At 36.4% G+C, this 21076-nt stretch overlaps 2 protein-coding genes across 3 annotated transcripts in view; one reads left to right on the top strand and one right to left on the bottom strand.

Moving 5' to 3' along the window:
- Positions 1-21076, top strand: part of DOCK1 (dedicator of cytokinesis 1) — a 567625-nt gene that overhangs the window by 207611 nt on the left and 338938 nt on the right. The window lies entirely within an intron of this gene.
- INSYN2A (inhibitory synaptic factor 2A) overlaps positions 1-21076 on the bottom strand; it is a 78636-nt gene that overhangs the window by 2138 nt on the left and 55422 nt on the right. The window contains exon 3 of the mRNA XM_006130182.5: positions 20905-20976. Coding sequence (XP_006130244.1) covers positions 20905-20976 — 72 coding nt within the window. The remainder of the gene's footprint in view (positions 1-20904; positions 20977-21076) is intronic.

Genomic DNA, 21076 nt, shown 5'->3' with positions numbered 1-21076 from the left:
ACATCTAACATAGATATCCAAGTGCTAACATATTAAAAAGATATACAAAAACAAAGTTAACCTAGAACTCAACAGCAACAAACGTAAATTTGGAAAAAAAAAAAAAAAAAAGCATTCCTTGTACCACATATTCAGTGATGATTCCATAATAACTTGCTATGTGGCAGATCATAGAATATAGGACTGGAAGGGACCTTGAGAGTTCATCCAGTCCAGTTCTCTGCACTCATGGCAGGACTAAGTGTTATCTGGACCATCCCTGATAGGTGTCTGTCTAACCTCCTTTTGAATATCTGTAGTGATAGAGATTCCACAACCTCCTTAGGTAATTTCATCTTTGGGGTCTGGAAACTCTTCTCTATGGGTGTGGATCCATAGTGAGGAAGAGTTATGCCCTGCCCTCTAATACTGAGTCCTGTGGCATTTACTTTCCTAAGGATCATCAAATCAGCGATCAGTAGGGCACAGCTTCTTGTTAGCATGGTTCTAGTGGGGCCAAAGCTGATGGAGAGAGACATATTTCCTCTTCAAAATGTGGGGATTCATATAGATTTATTGGGATTTGTAGGGGTTTTGGGAGCAGGTCCTCACATCTTTTTCCACAGGTAGGTAAAATACGTTGGTCCAAACAAAATGACATGGGGTGCATATACAAGGAGATCTTTGACTCTTCTTTATTATTTTAACTGTGGGATTTGGGTGTGGGGGATATGTTGCCCTTGGACCACCAGGAGATTCATTTATACTACACCAAATTAGACTCCCTTCAGTTTACATATACTTAGTGATGCATTGCAACCCCTTTATCTCTCACTTCTGAATCTGGCCCAGAGGCTGGAAGAGAGGAACATAGCAGGAAAAACTACTAACAAGGGGCTGTTAGGTCATGTCAGTCTTCTTTCATTAACTTACGTCATGTTCATGTTATCTGTGCGCCCATTACAGTGACTTAAGGCACCTTGATACTCAAGCTCCCTAGCATACACTAATTGCCTCTGAACTTGGCCATATTTCTGGCAGCATGATCTAAAGGACACTGCCTGAATCTTAATTTTGATTGCAAAAAAAATCATCTGTTGTAGAACCACATTCTTTGTTAAAAAATGAAAAGTTTTTCAGTAGGATAGAAGGTGTACTTTCTGATAGCCTCATATTATAGTAAAATTTATAATAAAATTTGTTACTTGTTCGATAATCTAAAACTAATGCATAAAAGTAAACTTAAACTCATAAAATATGCATCCTAAATTGTAAATAGTTTATGGAGTGGAAAACCTTTCAGGCTGCCCTGTAGATAAGAAAAAAGTTGCAGATGAATGTATACCCCTAGGATCAACATAAGGTGCTAATGTATGTTTCAAATTTAGTTTGTAAAAACAAGGAAATGCAAGCTCAAGTTGCAGCAAAAGGGTGAATAAAAATGGGAATTCAGCACAGTAATGCAAGCCAAATAAGGGCCACAAAAGCACCTGATGAAGTAGAAATATTCCAATGGATGTGGTATAGCTCACTGGTGGTCAGGCTGTGGCCCACATATGGCTCATCAATGTAAGCTGCTGGTGGGCCACCACAGACGTTGTTTACCTTGTATCTGCAGGTACCACTGCCTGTAGGTCCCACAGGCTGTGATTCACTGTTCCTGGCCAATGGAAGAGTCCCTTTAGCCTATGCCACTTCCTGCAGGTCTGATTGGCTGGCAACAATGGGCGCTACAGGCAGTCGTACCTATGGAAAACTGTCCAGCAGCTTATTCAGACAAGTTGCGTGCAGCCCAGGGGCCACAAGTTACCCACCGCTGACAGTGGGCCTACTTCCCACACCATGTATGTTAAGGAGCACAGCAGGATTAGGGAATGGGGCAAGTTCAGGCTCAGGGAGGAATTTGAAAGATAGCAAGGGCCTACTGACAGTTTGGGAGAAGTCAACTGGCCCACTTCGTCAGCTGGTTTGCTACCTGCCACTTTATAATATTTGATTAATATATTAAAAAAATTGTGTATCATAATGTACATGCTCATAAGGCAGAGATAAGCATGTCCATTCAAGCCTAACTTTTGGTATTTCCTGGCTTTTCAGCACTTAACTGTGCAACATTAATATAGAATAATTTTCCCCTTTGTTTTCTAGGTGTTTGTGGGGCTTTTTTATAGTTTTGGTTTGAGTTTTTTCTGACATCTGGGTCCAAAAGGATTAGCATTTCAAGGTGAGATCCTCCTATTCCCAGTGTAGCTAACTAACTCCATGCAAACGGCTAACCTAAATGATTTTTGTGTAGGTTAGGGGAGAGATTCCTTAAGCCATCATCAAATTAACTAGCTGCCTGTATTCTAAAATGGAGACCTTTGATTCCTCCTTTGCCAGCCTCTAGCTGCAGGAGAATTGAAGCCTTGTTGCTTCATACCTAACATTACATTTTAGCGTTTCAAAGGGAAATTTTTTAGGTATGCTGGGAGTTTGGGAGCCATTATGTCTCCAGCCAGGGCATGCTTTGGTGTATTTTAGCTCCGAAGTAGCAAGTTGCAAATATTGAGTGCTTCTCACTATAGTCCAGTGAGGTAGCTAAATGTTATCCTCATTTTACAGATGGGAAAAGAAAGCCTGAGAGGTTAAGTGACTTATCTAAGAGGAACTGGTGGTGAGGAGCCATTTATGTGAATCATAAATCTGGGAGTAGGGCCTAGTTTGTTGAATTGTGGCTTGTGACTAAATGTGTTCTAGGCTTCAAGATCAGTATTGACATTCTTGTCAGTTTGAAATCTTTACATAGCCTTTCTGATTGCCAGTAAAAGAGAAAAATAAATAAATGTCTAAGACTAAAGACTCTTCAAAATGGATGTTGAATATTATGTTAACAGTAAGAAAGATATTAAAAATTGTAATTTTTTTCTGTGCTACTTCAGGGTGACGATTATAGTTTTATGTTATAGTGCGTATTTGGTATTTTACCTGTGAATATTGAATTTCTATTAAGTAGCTATATTGGGTATCTTGTTATTAAGCAATTAATCTCACTGCAGAACCATGTAATTACAGAGTAATCTAATCCAGCTCCTTGCTAACAAAATGGCATGAATATGTGGATGACAAATTGTTATTTGCAGTTTAGCTGCACTGCTAGCAAAAGAAAGCTAGTAAGAAAGCTATTGTTTGATGAAAGGTTGGGATGCCATTAGTGTGTGTGTGCGCATGCTGTGTGTATATTTCCAGAAATAAAACTGGAAAAAATCAGCATGGCAATTAAAGATATCTTACATAAAAATGGACAGACTTTGATTTATATATCTGTTCATTGTTGTGAGGTTTAAACCTGGGCAGAATTTGCCTTGCAATGTTAGCATCAGCTTGTTAACCTGAATTAAATGTATAAAATATGAAGTTCAGCTCCAGCTGCTGGGGGAAAAAAGCATTTGCTTTCATCTAGTCCAATATGTTTTTATTATTTTTTTGTGATATTCACAAATGTAAAGCTATTTTAAATTAACATCTATTTTAGATTTCAAAGATAATTATTAAAATCATTTATAACCTTGTTAAGCAATTTTTTATAATCATTTTTATTACAAAATGTTTACTGACTGCAAGAGAAAAGCTTATGCAGTTTTAATTCCTGTGAGGAAAAGCATATTTGGGTTAGAAACTATTGTTATTCTGTACTGCATAAAACCATCTGTACTGAATCTCAGACTGTTTTTATCAGTTGGCATCAAAATAACAATGTGTTACTTGGAAGAGAGTGAGAGAATACTAACACTTATATCCTGTCACCTTTTATAACTGTATAGGTTTAACAGGAGAATTGCTTGTTGGCTTAGAAGATAAATGCATTTAAATTGGAATTTTCTTATATTCCTGTCCCTTCTATATAAATAATTTGTTTGATGGCAACCTAATGGCTTAATGCATATTTGTTTTTGATTTACAACAATAAAATAGCCAAAGTTTTTCTCTTACAATACAGTAAAATGTAGCTGGTCACATATTATATAACTATAGATCATTACAAACACACTTTTATGACCAGCAGTATTTTTATATAATATATATTTTGGTGATCATAGACTTAGGATGCTGTTCTTAGGAGATCGAAAAATGAGAATTTGAATGCCATGGCTTACATAAAGTATTTTCTATAAATTATTTTAACTGAATATTTCTGAATTAGTCTAAAAAGTATCATTTACATTTTAACAGGAGCTGGTCTAAATACTGAGGTTTACTTATAGTATATGCTGTTCAGTTTGCTCAGTTGTCACTAACAATAAGCTGCTGATACAGATCTTCCTGTGCACTTTTTAAAAAAAGCCGTACTAAAATATAATCTCTGTTTACATGTGACCTCTAAATGTTTGGCTGTGTATAAGAATATAAGAACACCCATACTAGGTCAGACCAAAGGTCCATCTAGCCCAGTATCCTGTCTTCTGACAGTGACCAATACCAGATCCTGAGAGGGAGGGAACACAACAGGTAATCCTCACGTGATCCTTCCCCTGTTATCCATTTCCAGACAAACAGAGGCTAGGGACACTATTCCTACTAATTCCTGTCTAATAACCATTGATGGACCTAACCTCCATGAATCTATCTAGCTCATTTTTTAACCCTGTTAAAGTCCTAGTCTTCACAACATTCTCTGGCAGGAGTTCCACAGGTTGCCTGTGTGCTGAGTGAAGAAAAATTTCATTTTGTGTGTTTTAAACCTACTGACTATTAATTTGATTATTAATTTCGTTTGATGACCCCTAGTTCTTATATTGTAGGAATAAGTTAATAACTTTTCCTTGTTCACTTTTTCCACAACAGTCACAATTTTATAGACCTCTATCATATCCCCCTGTAGTCTCCTGTAAGCTGAAAAGTCCAAGTCTTTTAAATCTCTCTTCATATGGGACCCATTCCAAACCCCTAATCATTTTTGTTGCCCTTTTCTGAACTTCTTCCAGTGCCAATATATGTTTTTTGAGATGAGATGCCTGCATCTGTACGCAGTATTCAAGGTGTGGGCCTACCATGGCTTTATATAGCAGCAATAAGATATTCTCTGTCTTATTCTCTATCCCTTTTTAAATGACTCCTAACATTGATTTTTTGACTGCCGCTGCACACTGAGTGGATGTTTTCTGAAAACTGTCCACAATGACTCTTAATATCTCTCTCTTGAGTAGTTGTAGCTAAATTAGTCTTCATCATATTGTATGTATAAAGTATTAGTATAAAATAAATACATAATGTTTGGGAAAGCTTATTAACAGTAATACCATATACTTTGTTTTTGTCTCTCCCATTGCCTTGACTTCTGCAGCTAACTCTTTCCATGACTCTTAGTCTGACTTAGCCTCTCACTCAACTGAGCCTGCACTTACTTATCTCATCTTTCTGGCCAACTCCCACAGCTTTTTCTTAATCTTCATTTTTCTGTGACCTGTCCATCATGTTAAATATAGTGGACCATTCCATTATTTGTAGTTTTCTCCTGCTTTGCCTTTTAAAACTCTGGGCTGGATTGGTTTTAGTACATCTTCGCTATTGCTAAAAAAAATGGTCATTTCTTACTTTACGGTATATCCCAAATGTATCCCTCCTCCTTTATCCATCCCTACTTCCAAACATTTATCTCTTGCCTGGACTACTTCTAACTTCTTTTAGATCTACCTGATTCCCTTATTGCCTCCTTCTGCAGTATCCAAAGACAATTGAAAAAGTCATTGTTTTCTACTCTGACTGTTATCCCCACTCTTGAAGCCCTTTACTTTCCTCATCTTCAGCAATATAAACTTGAAATGCCTTGCCCTTGTTTTCAGAGAATTGCAGGTCTTTGATTTTGCTTAGATGTATCACTCTTCTGCTTGGACTTATAATCTTGTCTATTTGTATCCTTCCTCTTTCCTCCCTTGATCCTGTCAGCCACACAGTCTCCTTCACTTTCATAACTTCCCCACTTTGTCCTCAGCCTTTCCCACAATGACCCATACAAACTTAATAAAACTGATGGTTACATCACCCTTGTACATTTTACTGCTGGCATCCATAGAGTTTCTCTGAATGAGGTATTACTGAACATGTGAAAGGGAAGCAGGAAGAGACAGATAACTAATAACACCAAGAAGACTGATGTGCTTAATGCCTATTTTGCTTGTTTACCCTAACAAGGTAAATTGTCAGATGCTTAACGTAAGTAATTATAATTAATAAGAACAACACAAGGGAAGTATTGCAAGCCAGAATAGGGAAAGAATAGGTTAAAATGTTGGATGTATTAAAGTGAGAGTTCATATATCTCAGAATCACTATCTGATTATCTTAAAAAATCATATAGATAGGTAAGGTCTCTGAGGACTGGAGAAGGACAGACATAGCATCTCCCTTTAAAAAAGAGCAAAAAAAGGACCCGAGGAATTATAGATCAGTCAGCCTAATGTTTATATCTGGAAACATACTGGGACAGATTATTAAGAAGTCCAGTTATAAGCACCCAGAGGACAATACTGTTATAAAATAATAGCCAGCATGGATTTGTCAAGAAAAATGCCAGTTTGCCAAGAACCAACTAATTTCTTTCTGTGCCAGGATTAGTGTCCTATGGGTAGTGGGAAGCAGTAGACTTAAAATATCTTGATTTTTAGGAAGACTTTTGACAGAGTTCCACATGGAATGCCCCATCACAAACTTGGGAAGTAAGGTCTGGATGAAATCTTTAGGTTGTAATTTTGAAAAACCATGCTGAAAGAACAGTTCTTAGTGGTTTGCTGTCAAATTGGTTAGATATGTCTGGAGGAGTCTTGCAGGGTCAATCCTGAGTCCAGTACTATTTAATGTTTTCATTTATGATGTGGCTAAACAAAGAGACTGCTTCTAAAAACTGGAAGACCAGCATGGAATGATTGCAAGAACTTTAGAGGAGAGGACTGAAAGTATTCAATATATCTGTGACAAATTGGAGAACTGGTCTGAAATCAGTAAGATGGTTTTCACTATAGACAAGTACAAAGTGTTACACTTAAGAATAAAATCAAATGACCAGCTACAAAATGAGGAATGACTGGCGAGGTAGTAGTATGGCAAAAAAGGATCTGGGGATTATAATGGATCACACATCTAGTCAGCAACATGTAGTTGCTGAAAAGTCTTATTAACCAGGTGTCTTTTATGGAAAACTTGGAAAATAATTGTCTCACTCTTCTCGGCATTGGTGGGGCCCTACTTAGGCTACTGTGGCCAGTTATGGGCAATCAGACTTTAGGAAAGTCCAGTGAAGTTAGGACAAGAAGGAATCAGCATAATCTGTCGTGGCTTCCTTCCTCATCTGTAAAATGGGGATAAAACTCACTCTTCTCACAAATCTTTTGTGAAGATCAATTGTTATGAAGCACTGAGATTATATAGTGATGATCGTCAAAGAAAAGCCCATGAGGAAATTCATAATACTATCTTCAGATCAGGGTTTGAAGAGTGTGCAGTAAAAAAGAGATGGGGGCATACACTGAATAGTGAGGATAAGATTTGAATAATCAATACAGTGCACTGAATGAGGCAAATGCCCTGTGGAAAAAAATGTATGATCATAGAATTAGAGATGGTTTCTTCATAGAATTAGAGATGGTTTCATAATGCATATGCTGGGGACCAAATGAAGATTCCACAGATGTTAGCACTACGATAAGTGGTTGCTTTGATAATTTATATTATGATTTCATACAACCCCCATATCCAAAAATATTAAAAACCATTATTTAAGGTTAAAAGTCTAGCTCAGATGGGAAACTGTAAGACCAACCATGTCCTTTTACTTTGCGTGTGCACACGTGGCATAATATAATGCATACTTTGTGAAAGCATATATCTGCCATAATGATATTTTGTGTTATTAGCCTTCTTCCCTCTTCTTTGACATGTTTTCACCCTTGTATCATGTCATATCTAATTTAAATTGGAAACTCTTTAGGCAAGGAGCCTGTCTTGATCTCTTGTAAATTTCTACCCATGCCAACAGAACTGCATACAAAACTTAAGGCCAGCAGTCTTTTTAACCCATAATATTTATCTTTAACATCAGATGTATAGATATATTTATGTCAAAATTTCAGTGAACCAATCACTGGTATAACATCACTATTAGTGACTCCCCAACACGGTTACTCTAGAAGGTGCCTCCAACCTAACCTTTCATGTACCATTCCATGTCAAATTAGTTTTACTCCTTGCTGATCCTTTTTTCTCCTTGCCCCTTCCTCCCCCTCACTCTTGTCAGGTAATGTTCTTACCTTGTTTCTGCTAGAGTTCCAACAACGTAATAAGAATCTTTAACTTTTAAAAGAAACTGTGGATGATTATATAAACTCATTTTTACACAGATCGGCAGTAGCATGAAACCAATATGTTACCTAAAGCATAGCTGAATCTTTTTACTTTACTAATCTTTTTTCTTCCTTTTGTTTCCTTTTGCTAATTTCATTAAGCTTTTTAAGATAACATGATTGTAGCAATCCTTTATTAAAACAACAAATAAGTATTCAACAGTAATAACCCCAAACATTGCAAGATCAGCTGTTAGAAACTGTAGTCTTTTGGATTATTACAGTAGAATACTATAATTTTTTTCATGAGTGAATATATTTTAAAATACTGGGAACATAACTAGCTTTAAAATTACTCTGTTAATATTGTTTGTGGTTTTGAGCACAGAGTCTGCTGAGTCATTAACACTTAATTTCAAACATATGGTATGTGGGAGGATATCTAGCAGCAAATTTAGAAATTCTGTTGGATTTACTCCTTATCTATGATTCTTGCATAATTAATACACATTCCTCTAAGAAAAAATAGTAACAGACTAAAACATGTTGGTTGTTTATAAGATAACAATTGAGAAATTATGTCTAAAACCAAAATAATATTACATTTTTCAAAATCCTCATTAACATTCAGATTTATTAAAATTGCTATGCCAACAGATCCTTCTGGTCTCTGTGATAATATCTATGAGGTAGCATTTTGAAGAAACAAAGGGTATCATTGGTAATTTGTGAGAGGTCCCAGATGATTGCTTTGGGTGATGACTTTTTCAGAGTGGGGTACCATACAGTTCTGGTTTCTCATCCCTCATGTTCCATGTGTATGTAAGGCCATTAAAAGGGTTAATGGAGAGACATGATTGACAGTGTCCTTGTTGTTCAGCAGATAGTTAATCCTATGACTTCATTTCCTGGCATACTTGATGCATTAACAAAGGTTATGCATGTATCCTTCTTGTGTTTCTAAAATTAATATAAGTGAGATTGGAATCAAGATTAGGCTTGGAAACATTAGATTTTTTTTTAGAAAGTGTCAATAAATATCATTATCACCATACATCCATAAGCAGATGGAAAAAATATTTCCACTGATGTTGATTTAAATTTGTAGATTGATAAAGGAAAAAAATGCTTCCTGAGAACTTGTTGTTATGGCTATTCAATTTGCATATTTTAAAATACTGCGTTGGAAATTTGTGTTATTTGTTATAACGTTTAAACGTTTTGAATCTGTGTCTGCAGTCATTAAATAATTTATATCTGACCATTCCCATAATTTTTCACAACTGTGAAAACTTAAATAACCAAAAATAGAAAAAATGGTTAAAATATATATTGGTAATAGACATCAAAATTGGAAAAAAAAATTGCTAACCTTCCTTACTTTATAGCTTCATGTATTCATTGCTCCATTGTCTGCACTGGTTGTTAATTTCTGGTTAGAGCTTATGGACCCTATGTATCCTGGAGATTCTCTCTCTTCTTTGGTACAGTACCATAGGAATTACATTCTGCAGACATACCCAATTTAGCAGCATTTCTGTTTAAATATGGAACGTATTTTTATGAGGCGCTTTCGATTCTGGATCTTCTCCCTTCCTTGGTTCCCCAGAACCCAGATTTCTTAGTCTGTGGACATGATGACAATCATGAGAAGTTGGATGTGTGATTGTTATCAAGGGCAACTATTCTAGAATTGTGAGTATATTTTTACATATTTTAGTATTACTCATTCTAAAAGTATTATAAGGGTGTCTAGTGTGGGGGATGGCTGCTATAAAAAGTTTAAATAAATAATTTATTTTTAGTGTGAATATCCATGTTTGTTTCCCAGTAACCTGCAAAAATTACAGCAAAAATATAATTTTTAAAAATAGTTCTAACAATTCTGAAAATGTAGGATCAGGAAACCAACTACATTTGTTTCTTTCTAGGACCTCACTGTAGATCTAGGTTCTACAGCATTTAATTACAACTGGTGCATCCCAGTGTTGTAGGTGGGGTTGCACAGGTGTAAGTGGCTCTGTAAGTGGGTTTATTCTGCCAGTGTAGAATTAGAATACAGCTCTCTCCCCCACAGCTATACTAGCTCTGCAGGACTGATAGGTAACACTAGTAAAAATGTACTTTTCTCATTTAAGTGTATGAATGAGCTCTATTAAGTAAGAAGATGTCACTTTCAAATGGCTTCTTCTCAGATCAAAACTACACCTCAGAGGTAAATTGTGTAACAAATTACTGAACTTCGGTAACCTTAACAATGTTTTGAATGCTCCCATAGCCAGATTGACAGGCATTTGAAATTTGCTTTCTTATGTCATTTCCTTAGCAGTTTTTCTGCTGTTTTTGGTTATGTCTCCTTTTGGTTCATACTTCCAAGAGAGTTTGCTTTATCCCTGGAAGTAAATATGATGTATCCTATGTTTTTTGAAGTGATTAGCCTCTGTTGACAACTTTCAGTAGGAGAGCAAAGTGCTTAAGTTTACTACAAATCAGAATATAAAATACATGGCAATGTTCTATATCTTTATCTTTGTGTGTGTGTGTGTGTGTGTGTCTATGTGTTTTGAAGAAAACCTCAAAACTAAAATTGGAAAGGCATTAAGGCTTTATCTACATTTGCAATTGATTGCTTTGTTGTTCAAGGTGCTTAAACTCCTCTCTGTCCCAAATGACAAAAGTTTTGCTACAGTAAGTGAAAATGTAAACATTCCATTATCTGCAGGAGTTCTCTCCTGCCAGCAAAACAAAACCCAGGAATGGGGGCTAGAAGTATTTTGTTAGTAAATGTGCTGAAAAACAGCAATCACATATGTAGAATTTTAGCTACAGGGCTGTGTTGACACAGTCTTGTCGCTAAAAGCTGCGAAGTGTAGACATAGCCGAATATAAATTCACCAAAATAATTTAGCATTGCTGTAGCTCCAGTTTAAAAAAAAAAAAAAAAAAAAAAAGCCCTTACTCTTACTTAAAATTAAGCACATGTTTATCCACTCTCCTGAAGAGGAATGCTTTCCTTTCCTACTTTACCCTTTAAGATAACAATGTTTATGCACTGATCTGGAAAGCGTAGAACACATTATAGTCACAATTGTCAACATTTATCTCAAGTATTTCTTGTTTCTGGTGTCTTAAAACCAGAGTTGAATTATTAGAATGGTTAGCTCTTAATTTCATCTATTTGACAATTAAAAAAATAAAAACTTTAGAACCGGTGGATCATTCCAATGATTGGCACTGGGTGTCAAATATTTGTGTGTCTTGTAACCGTTTAGAAGCTTTAGATGACAGTTTGGAGGATGAAAGTAGGAGGTGTATATATTAAGAAGTCTGGCAGTGTCTTACATGTTTAATAACATCACTACATAACTTGGCCTGTAGTTCTGTAGTTGGTGTAAGAGTAGGACCTAACTAGGACAGCCAGGACTTCAGTGCAGTCATGATCCATCTGCATGGTCAACACTGTATTTTTGTTCCTAACTCTGTCTAGGAGACCATACTAAATCAGCTATATGAATTTAAACATAGATACTTAGCAAAGTGAAAACATGGAAGTGTGTATGTAAACAGGAGCATGTAATAGGACAGTATGTATATTTGCAATTACTGAAACATTTGCTGAGAATACTTCAGTTCTGGCTCACACCAGGTCCAGAACCTACTCCTGCTCTGGCTGATTAAACACTGGAATAAATTGCTTAGGGAGGTTGTAGAATCCCCATCTCTGGAGATATTTAAGAGGAGGTTAGATAAACATCTATCAGGGATGCTCTAGATGGTATTGGGTCCTGCCATGAGGGCAGGCAACTGGACTCGATGACCTCTTGAGGTCCCTTCCAGTTCTAGTGTCCTATGATTCTGTGACTTGGCTTCAGTTAGTTCCTAATATATTTAAGGCCAAAAGTTATGCCCTTTTCTGCTTTCATTTTATTACCTAATATGTATCATGAGTACACATTAAGGTCTGGATCCTGCAAATACTTACATGTGTGCTTAACTGATGTGAACTGAGCATGTAAAATATAGGTTAATTGAATAGTTGAGTATCCTCATGAATTCTTATCGGTTAGTTGACTATTCTATAATCCTCATGGGTGGGGCTGGCAGCCGCCGTATCAGAGGCAGCAGTACAGGGTGTCAGGCAGGAGCTGGTCCACAAGGGGAGATGGTTTAAAAACCAGCTCCTTTTGTGGGAATGGCTGCCTGTTGCCCAGAGCTGCTGCCTCTGATAAGGAGGCAGCAGAACAGGGTGGCAGCAGCCCCTGTCTAAGGTGGGCCTGAGTTCCTGGACTTAGCCTGAGCCAGGCTGATTGTCTGCCTGACTCCTAATACATTTAAATGCAGAGCCACAGAAGAAGTAGGTTCTGGACCCGGTGCGAGCCAGAACTGAGCTGGGCGGCTGGCCAGCCTGCTAAAAAATTTACAGACAAGGGTGGGGGGAGGGAAATGTGTGTATTCTATAGCATTAATCTATAAGCTTTTGCTTATTGGTTAATAGACTATACTATTTACATCCCTAAAGTGCTCAAGTAGTCCCATTGGACTAGGAAGCAAAGATTATCTGAAATACCATTATATCTCTTCACTCCTTATTTCTAACTTATTAGAAATATATTTTTAATTAACAGGACTAGTCATGTTTAAGTTCCTTGAAGCTTTGGGGCCAAAGTCACTAGTTGCTTTTGAAAATATAGGCTGACAGATTTATATCCACATTTTAAAATTTCACAATTTTATATTAAATATTACATTACTGTTGTTGAGAAACCACAAGCATGTTTGATACATCACAAATAAGTGATGCACATGAAGTTATTTGGATTGGTTATGTACATTTATTAGTAACTTTCCAGTCTATCATACGGACTGTAATTTAATAGACCTTTTTCATAGACTTCTGACATTGATAGGTAAGTGAAATTTAGCAGAAAATCCTCACAGATCTAATTAACTTTCATCTGACAAATGTGAATTTTAACCTATTAACTTGTTTCATTTGCTGCTGTTGTATTGAGAGGATTAAATTTCATAGAGTTGAATATAGCTGCTCCCCGAGTCACAAACAAGTTACAGACCAACACTTGGTCTGTAACTCGACGTGTTCGTAACTCGGATCCCATAGAGTTACATGGTGACCCCGCTGTTCGTAAGCACAGATCGCCGTTCGTAACTTGGATCTGCATTTACTACCACTTTGGTCGTAAGTGCGGATGGTCGTAAGTGGAGGTGGTCGTAACTCGATGAGTGGCTGTAATCTATTTTCAATTCAGTTGTCAGAACTCAACGTCATAAGAACTATAATACCAAGGTCAAAATAGCAAATACAATTTTAAAATTTCATTGGAGTAGAAAATGTCTGAATTAGTGGTTGATGTGGCTTATGGTAATATTTCTTAATAACTGCAGTTCTATAGTCTGGTTTAATAAGTTTTTTTTCCTTTACAGAAATTGACTACTAATCTGGTTAATAAAAGAATCTTTCCAGAAGCTAAAATAATCTTGAATGGGATATATAGAGTACTTTTGACCTTTCTGACCAATGTGAAATCTATTGTGAATTCTTTAGGATGTTCCCAGTTTTATATTATTCATGATAAATGCCTAAGAGTAATGCACAAAATATTAATCAAAAGGCTAATTTACCCCACATTGATTCATGTTGTTAAAGAATTTAAATTCACAAGTGATAGTAATTTAAGCAGGAAGGGAAAGGGCACTTCCACTAAAAGATAATCACAGAATAACACAGACTGCAAAGCTTTTATTCCAAGTGGGTATTGGACATGATTGAATTGGCACAATTTCTGCATACCAATACATTTACCTCCCTTAACAATAAGACTTCATTGACTTTATTATTTGAGTTGTCTTGATAGGTCACTATATAATTTCTTCTTGTTTTTATAATCTAATTCAGTGGTATACCTCCATTTGTAAAAGATAGCCAATTCTGAAAGGCTGTATTTGTGATCTCATATTTTGTGATTTTAATACTAATGGAAGAGAATTTCTGTATTACAACATTTAATAAAGCAAAATGAGCACTTTAAGTTTACTATTTAAAATTAGGATTTTTGACTCTCGTTATCTATATGTGGTCTAGACTAAAATGCTGAATATTTTTATATTAAATAAATATTAGTCTCTTGCTATGTCGTAAGGGCTTCATACTGATTCTTTAAGGGTTCTGGTGATAGAGCTGTCTGTTAATGGAAGTTTGACTTTCAACTTAAAGCTTATGCTTACAATAAAAACATATATGTACAAAAATACGACATATCTAAATGTTGTCAGTTAAACTTTGATATAAAAAAAATTGATCTAACTCCACATTATAACATTAGAATTTAAAAAAAAAACCCTGCTGTTATCCTTATTAAAAAGATTAAAATAAAATAGTGTGTCTTAATTTGAGTTCAGTTATCCATTTGTTTTAAAAAGTGGGAAAAGTGACAAAGTTAAGACTTTTTACCGTTTCCTTTTTTCTCTTCAAATATATTAGCGATTTATTCTTACAGAGTGAAAAAAAATCTAAAAAATTATAAAATGATAGCAATCCCCATAGAAAATGTAAACTCCACATTGGCAAATATTGGATTAGTAATGCACACTTGAAATGTTTTCTAAAGTACTCAGTATATTTTGACATAAAATCTACAAATTCAACAAGAAGATCAAGTGAATCATTTTAAATTTTGATCTTTACTTTGGCTTCAGCTATTGTGCTGTCATATTAATATTTTTAAAATGTCATGTTCAGAAAAAAGTTAATTACATTAATCATGTCGACATTCCAGTTTCTTAGTTATACTGCACTTGACATTAGTGGATGCAGTTGGATAATTGCAGGGCAATTGATTCATTGCTGTAAAAGTGCTGTTCTGTTTCAGTTAAACCAGTTTATAAATAAAGAGGGGATCACTTATTTGAGAAACTCACACATTTTCTACTATTAATCTGATTAAAGTTGAACATGCTCTTATAATATACACAGAAACTATGTCAAAAAACATCAAGATTGTCAAGTCGTGTACTCAGGAACTGCCAGATTTAAGGTTCTCTGTGCAACAGTAATTTGCCCCCTAATACATGTGCATTATGAGGTTGTCTTTAATCATATGCTATTTTTCCAGTTCAGTACACTGGATGTATGGATACTCAGTGCATGAGTGCATTTTAATACTTTGTTTTATCTCCATTATTCTATATGAAGACCCATGCTTACCCTTACTGCACACTATGCAGATCCTTCTCTGAAGACAAAATTATTAAAAAAATCATGGGCTTTTTTAAGGCACTTATCAAGATAACGTCTGAGTACTTCATAAATGAATTTATTTTCACAACATCTTCTAAAATGAGGGAGTATTATCCCCATTTTACAGCTGGGGGAAGCAGAAAAAATTATGGTGAAAATTGTACATGAATTTTGGGTGCCCAATTTGAGACACTCAGGGCCTGATTTTTCAGAGTACTTAGCATTTTTTCCATGTTCAAAGCACAGCTTTCATTTACTTCATTTGAAGCTGTGACTGTTCAGCACTCTATAAATTAGATCCCAGGGGCTCAAGTCAGGCACCAAGAAAATGAGGAACACTCAATTAGTGACCACCTGTGAAATGTTTGGAAATTTTGTTCCAGTGACACTCAAACTCTGTGGATGGTCAAGAATAATCCAGTTCTCAAATCAGCTGTTTTAATCTTTTTTTTCCTTGGTGTAGTTCCATTTCAGTCACTACACTTCAAACTTCTATAACAGATGAGACTGATGCCCCAAAGACAAGACCCCTTCACTACAGAATCCATCCCCAACACATACTGTTAACTGAACGAGACAAGAGGTGATGGGGGATGTGTTCATGTAATTAGAGACTGTTTCATAATGCAGTCACTGAAAGGGGGCAAATGGACATTAAACACCCATTTTATTCTGCTATTTCCTGTCTTCTGAATCTGGCTTTACCTTGTGTGCAACCTTAATATTCTTTTAACATACATTTTTATGTATAATATTGTAGATTTAAAAAACAAACTCATTAGCTGGAATCATATTGCCACTGCAGGAGGTTCACAAGCAGAGTTGGAAACTTTAGATCCACCACACAAACTCCACCACTTGAGTTAGCTGAGTAAGTGATCACAATAGTAGGTTTTCATCTTTTCTGTGGACCAGCACTAGAGGGGACGAGACACATTTTGCTAATAGCTTTCACAGATATTTGCTGACAGAGGAATGTTGACATGAATACTGGCTTCCATTTCAGGTTCTGGCAGGCCAAGTGTTCTCCAGTGGTCATAGACTCTCCTCCTCCTTTTTTCTCAACTCAGTCCTGACCCTGTCTTTCCTATTCCTCTGTATCCTATCTCTAATCAGTGCTTCTTCCATCCCCTCTCCCAGCTCTTTGGCTAAGTGCATGTTTCCCCCCTCCTCTTAACAGATCCAAATCTCAGTCTTGTTCAGCCACTCTGCTTCCCCCTTTCCTTCTGGGCTACTCATGTGATCTCAGTCCTCCCCTCTCAGTTTTCTTGCACAGCCTGCAGATTTTCCCCTAATTGTGTTCTCTGAAACAGGTGAAGAATTTTTATTGAAACTTTAGTCTGACAGTTGCCGGTCATTGAAAATTTCAGCTCAAATGATCAAAATTAGGCAGAGTTACAAGCAACTGAAAGCAGGTTCTTATCATAGGAAGCTTCAAGCCACTTTAGAAAGTTACCAGAACCACCTGTAATGAAACATTTTAAAATACATTTCTATATTAATTTCATGTAGTTATAATATAATGGATGTAATGTGAAAGAGAGTATCTGTGTGAGCTAACTTCAATGGATGTCATTCTGCTAACTTCTGCTACACCTGAACTAGATTGTACAATGTAGAAGAATGAACGTGTACAATCTAGTCCTGATCCAGTTCCCATTGAAGCTGGTAGGATGACATCTATTGATTTTAATGGGAGCTGGACATGCCCTGACAAGCGGAGTCTACTTACAGAACCTGCCATTTTGTTCTTCAAACCTTTGCTCCATAAACATTGTAATCTGCTAAATTTCTTGGATCTGAGATGCCTCTTCTACAGCCTGTCTGTCCACAGAGTTGGAAGCATAATTGTTAATTCAAGTAGATGTACACTGACTATAATGTGCAGTACTACTTATTGTTATATTGCACTACAGTATTATGTATGTGCTCATGGTTCTTAGTTGCACATGAAACTGAGTTACTAAGTGGTTGGAACTGTCTTGGAAATAAACATTGTATGTGCTGTCTTAATTTTTCTTATTTTTGTAACAGGTAAAATGAAATCAGATATCTGAATCATTTAAGGCTGGAATGTAATTTTATAGTCAGCTTTGAGAAGGGGATGGTGCATAGCTGCCCAGCCTCCAGAGCTGAGGGCAAATTGTGGTTGAATTGGTTGCACCTTTTTCCTCCTTTCCCCCCTTGCAGAAAGGAGGAATACATAATTTGCTCTACTTCATATAGCAGCTTCCTTGCCACCCTCCTTTCACCAAGGCTACGTCTACACTGGCCCCTTCTCCGGAAGAGGCATGCTAATTTAGAACTTTGGAATAGGGAAATCCATGGGGGATTTAAATATCCCCTGCGGGATTTAAATAAACATGGCCGCCGCTTTTTTCCCGGCTTGGGGAAAAGCCGGAAAAAAGCGTCTAGACTGGCGCGATCCTCCGGAATAAAGCCCTTTTCCTTGCAAGTAGGAATAAGAGATCCTCTGGAAAAGGGCTTTATTCCGGAGGATCGCGCCAGTCTAGACGCTTTTTTCCGGCTTTTCCCCAAGCCGGAAAAAAAGCGGCGGCCATGTTTATTTAAATCCCGCGGGGGATATTTAAATCCTCCGTGGATTTCCCTATTCCAAAGTTCTAAATTAGCATGCCTCTTCTGGAGAAGGGGCCAGTGTATGATTTCAGGTAGCTGATGAGTAGAGAAGGGGGAGTTGGGGACTGTGGCTCTCTGCCCAGTCACTTATTTGGAGGGAGTGAGTACTAAGTAAATAGTTCCAGCTCCTCCATTTTGTCAAAATCTGAGCAGGACTACATAGAGAAATGAGGTTGATATTTGCCAGCATGGCTGAAGGAGTGTAAAAAGCGGTCAGTCTCATAATAGACTTGTTGCATATTTTCATTTGAACATAGATCCCTGAAATAATTTTCATAAGCATCTCCTGACTAGGGGCCAGAAAAATTCTTGATCAGATGATACATTTAATTCTGAAACATACTGATTTTTCATTTTATTTGCAATACATAAAAACAGCCAATGGTTTCATGTCACCTTCACTGCAGTGAAATGACAACAACTGGATTGGCACTATAAAACAACTTTTAAAAGTCATGACGTAGCTCCGTCACACTCATTGATTGTTGGAGCACTTCATTATAGAGTAGACTGGCTTTAGCTGTTCAGCAAAGCAATATGATAGCCTGCGGAATTTGAGCTAGTCTGAATTTACTGCGTACCTATCTTCCACAATTTTACATTTAGCTTGTCTTGGAGGTATAATATGAAATGCATGTTTACAAATTGTGCACACTGATTTCTCTCTAGCGACTAAAAAAAATCCAGTGTTACAATAAACTTAGAACCTTCTTTGCCGTTACAAAATTCACATCTCATGTTAAAGGTTCTGGTAAAGAAAGTTGTAAATTTCATAGCCAATTTTGTGTCTGTCCATCAGTTGCTCTGATGCCAGAAAATTCTGCTTATTTTATTCAAATAGGCTGTGATTTTGTAAACAACCAAATATTTAATGTGAAGCATGTGAGTGGCACCACTGTTAACCATCTACAAGCACATGCAGAAGTTTATCCTAATGAAGTTAGTTGTGCTATTCAAGTTAGGATAGAAAGATATGCTTTAATCTGGACTTCTGTGTATTTGATCTGTAGTACAGTGTGCTTGGTGTAGAAATGTCATTTTTTTATAACTAGTGCATGTCTATTGTATTATGATCTGTGCTATAAGGTCTGTCTAGGACTACTTGCTCTATCCTAATGCATGATTGCTATGAATAGCTTTTCTGAAATATTTGCTGAATCCATAGTACAGAGAATTCTATATACCCCCAGCAATATTGAAGTGAAACCCACCAGTATTAATGCTTGGTAGAGGTTGACATCAGGGGAGTACACTGTTAATCCAATTTTACTTGTATATCATAAAACTGGGAAATAAATGATGAATCTTATGATGGTTAAGAATGATCTTAACACTTACACAAAAGGTTCATAAATGATGCATTAAATATAGAATAATTCATTTTAGAAGTTAATCTGAAGTGGCAACCACTAGAAGTACAGGGTTTTTTTTCTGAAAAACTTTACATAAAACATACATTGCAATGCAAATTTAATGGATTTTGTGCAGAAACTTGTAGACTTTCATATATCACTCTTGGCAGAAAGTTTGCTTCTTAATCGTCTCCATGGAACATTAACCGTTACCCTTTGGTGATAGCAATCCTGATAAATAGTATGATGTTTGCATTAATTCATGAAGGGTTTTTGTTTGGAAAAAATATTTCAAGTGATTTCTAGTACTAGGCAAAGTTTGTTTGCTTCGTCTAATTTTAGGTGATATTTAGTTTGAGAGCTGGGAGTAGTGAAAACTCCTCTCTTATTGTACTGGTTTGATTTTAAAATCTGAAGTATTTTTGTAGGTAAAGGGTAGCATTACAACCAATGTAAATGAGGCATACAGAGCTGCTCCACAGCCATTGCATACAGCTTCCCTTCTCTACTCTAGAGATGTAATAGTTACTAATATAGGTACATGCATATTCAATGACTGCCAAAGCTCTTTCTATGGCCGCTTCAGAGACACCTCCCACGAAGATTAGCTGTGTGGTACATAGGTATTAGAAACCCAGCCTGTTTCCTCAAGTGCACTGCAGTTGCACCTGTTCCACTACATTCAGTGTCTTCTTTAGGCGTACATCTACACAGCAGGGCTAAAATTGAATTAAACTACACAACTTCAGCTATATTTATTTCGTAACTTATTTCAAAATAGCACCAAAAGCCAAATTAAGCTATCTACGCAGCAGGAAGTTGAAGGAAGAACACTCTTCCTTTGACTTCTCTTACTCTTCGTGAAACGATGGTTACCCTGAGTCAGAGTAAGAAGTTCTCCAGCTTGACATTATTTCAAAATAAAGGCTTATAGTGTAGATATACTTTGTTATTTTGGAATACCAGCAGTTTTCCAAAATAACACTGCTGTGTAGATATACCGTAGGATTTTTGGATATTTTTCCTGAACAAGAGTAATGCTGTAAAATTGCATAAGATTAAGCTAAAACCCTTCAGGTCACAGTGTGTAGCTAAAAACAGCTAGTTAAACTTGCAAAGCAGAGGCAAAAGAACCTGCTTAATTCCTGGACTTATAAGCATGTCCTGTATGTTAGTATTAATATTAAAATATTTTATTCATTGAATTTTATAGTAAAATACAGATTAATTTCCTGGTCTTTTATTTCTCCTTCCTTCTCAGTGAAATACCAGTTTATGATAGTGACTAACCTTTGATCTTGCATTGGTGAATAAAATCATTTCTTTCACTCAATAAAAAGTGGGAATATTAGAATGTTTAACCTACCTATAGATAATACATGCACTGTTCCTGCATGTGTCACAATTAGCTGTGTCTTGACCAGTCCGATATGAAAGCCTACAAAGATAAGAACATGACATGATTACAAGCGGTTGTTTTCCCTTTTTTTTGCCCTCTATCATTGCTGTTCATTGTAACCAAAGCTTAATTTTGTGTG

This window comes from Pelodiscus sinensis, chromosome 8 (genome assembly GCF_052426305.1).
Source record: "Pelodiscus sinensis isolate ZL-2025 chromosome 8, ASM5242630v1, whole genome shotgun sequence".
Classification (NCBI taxonomy): domain Eukaryota; kingdom Metazoa; phylum Chordata; order Testudines; family Trionychidae; genus Pelodiscus; species Pelodiscus sinensis.
The sequence above is the reverse complement of the archived record's forward strand: the minus strand, read 5'-3'. Positions and strand labels throughout refer to the sequence as shown.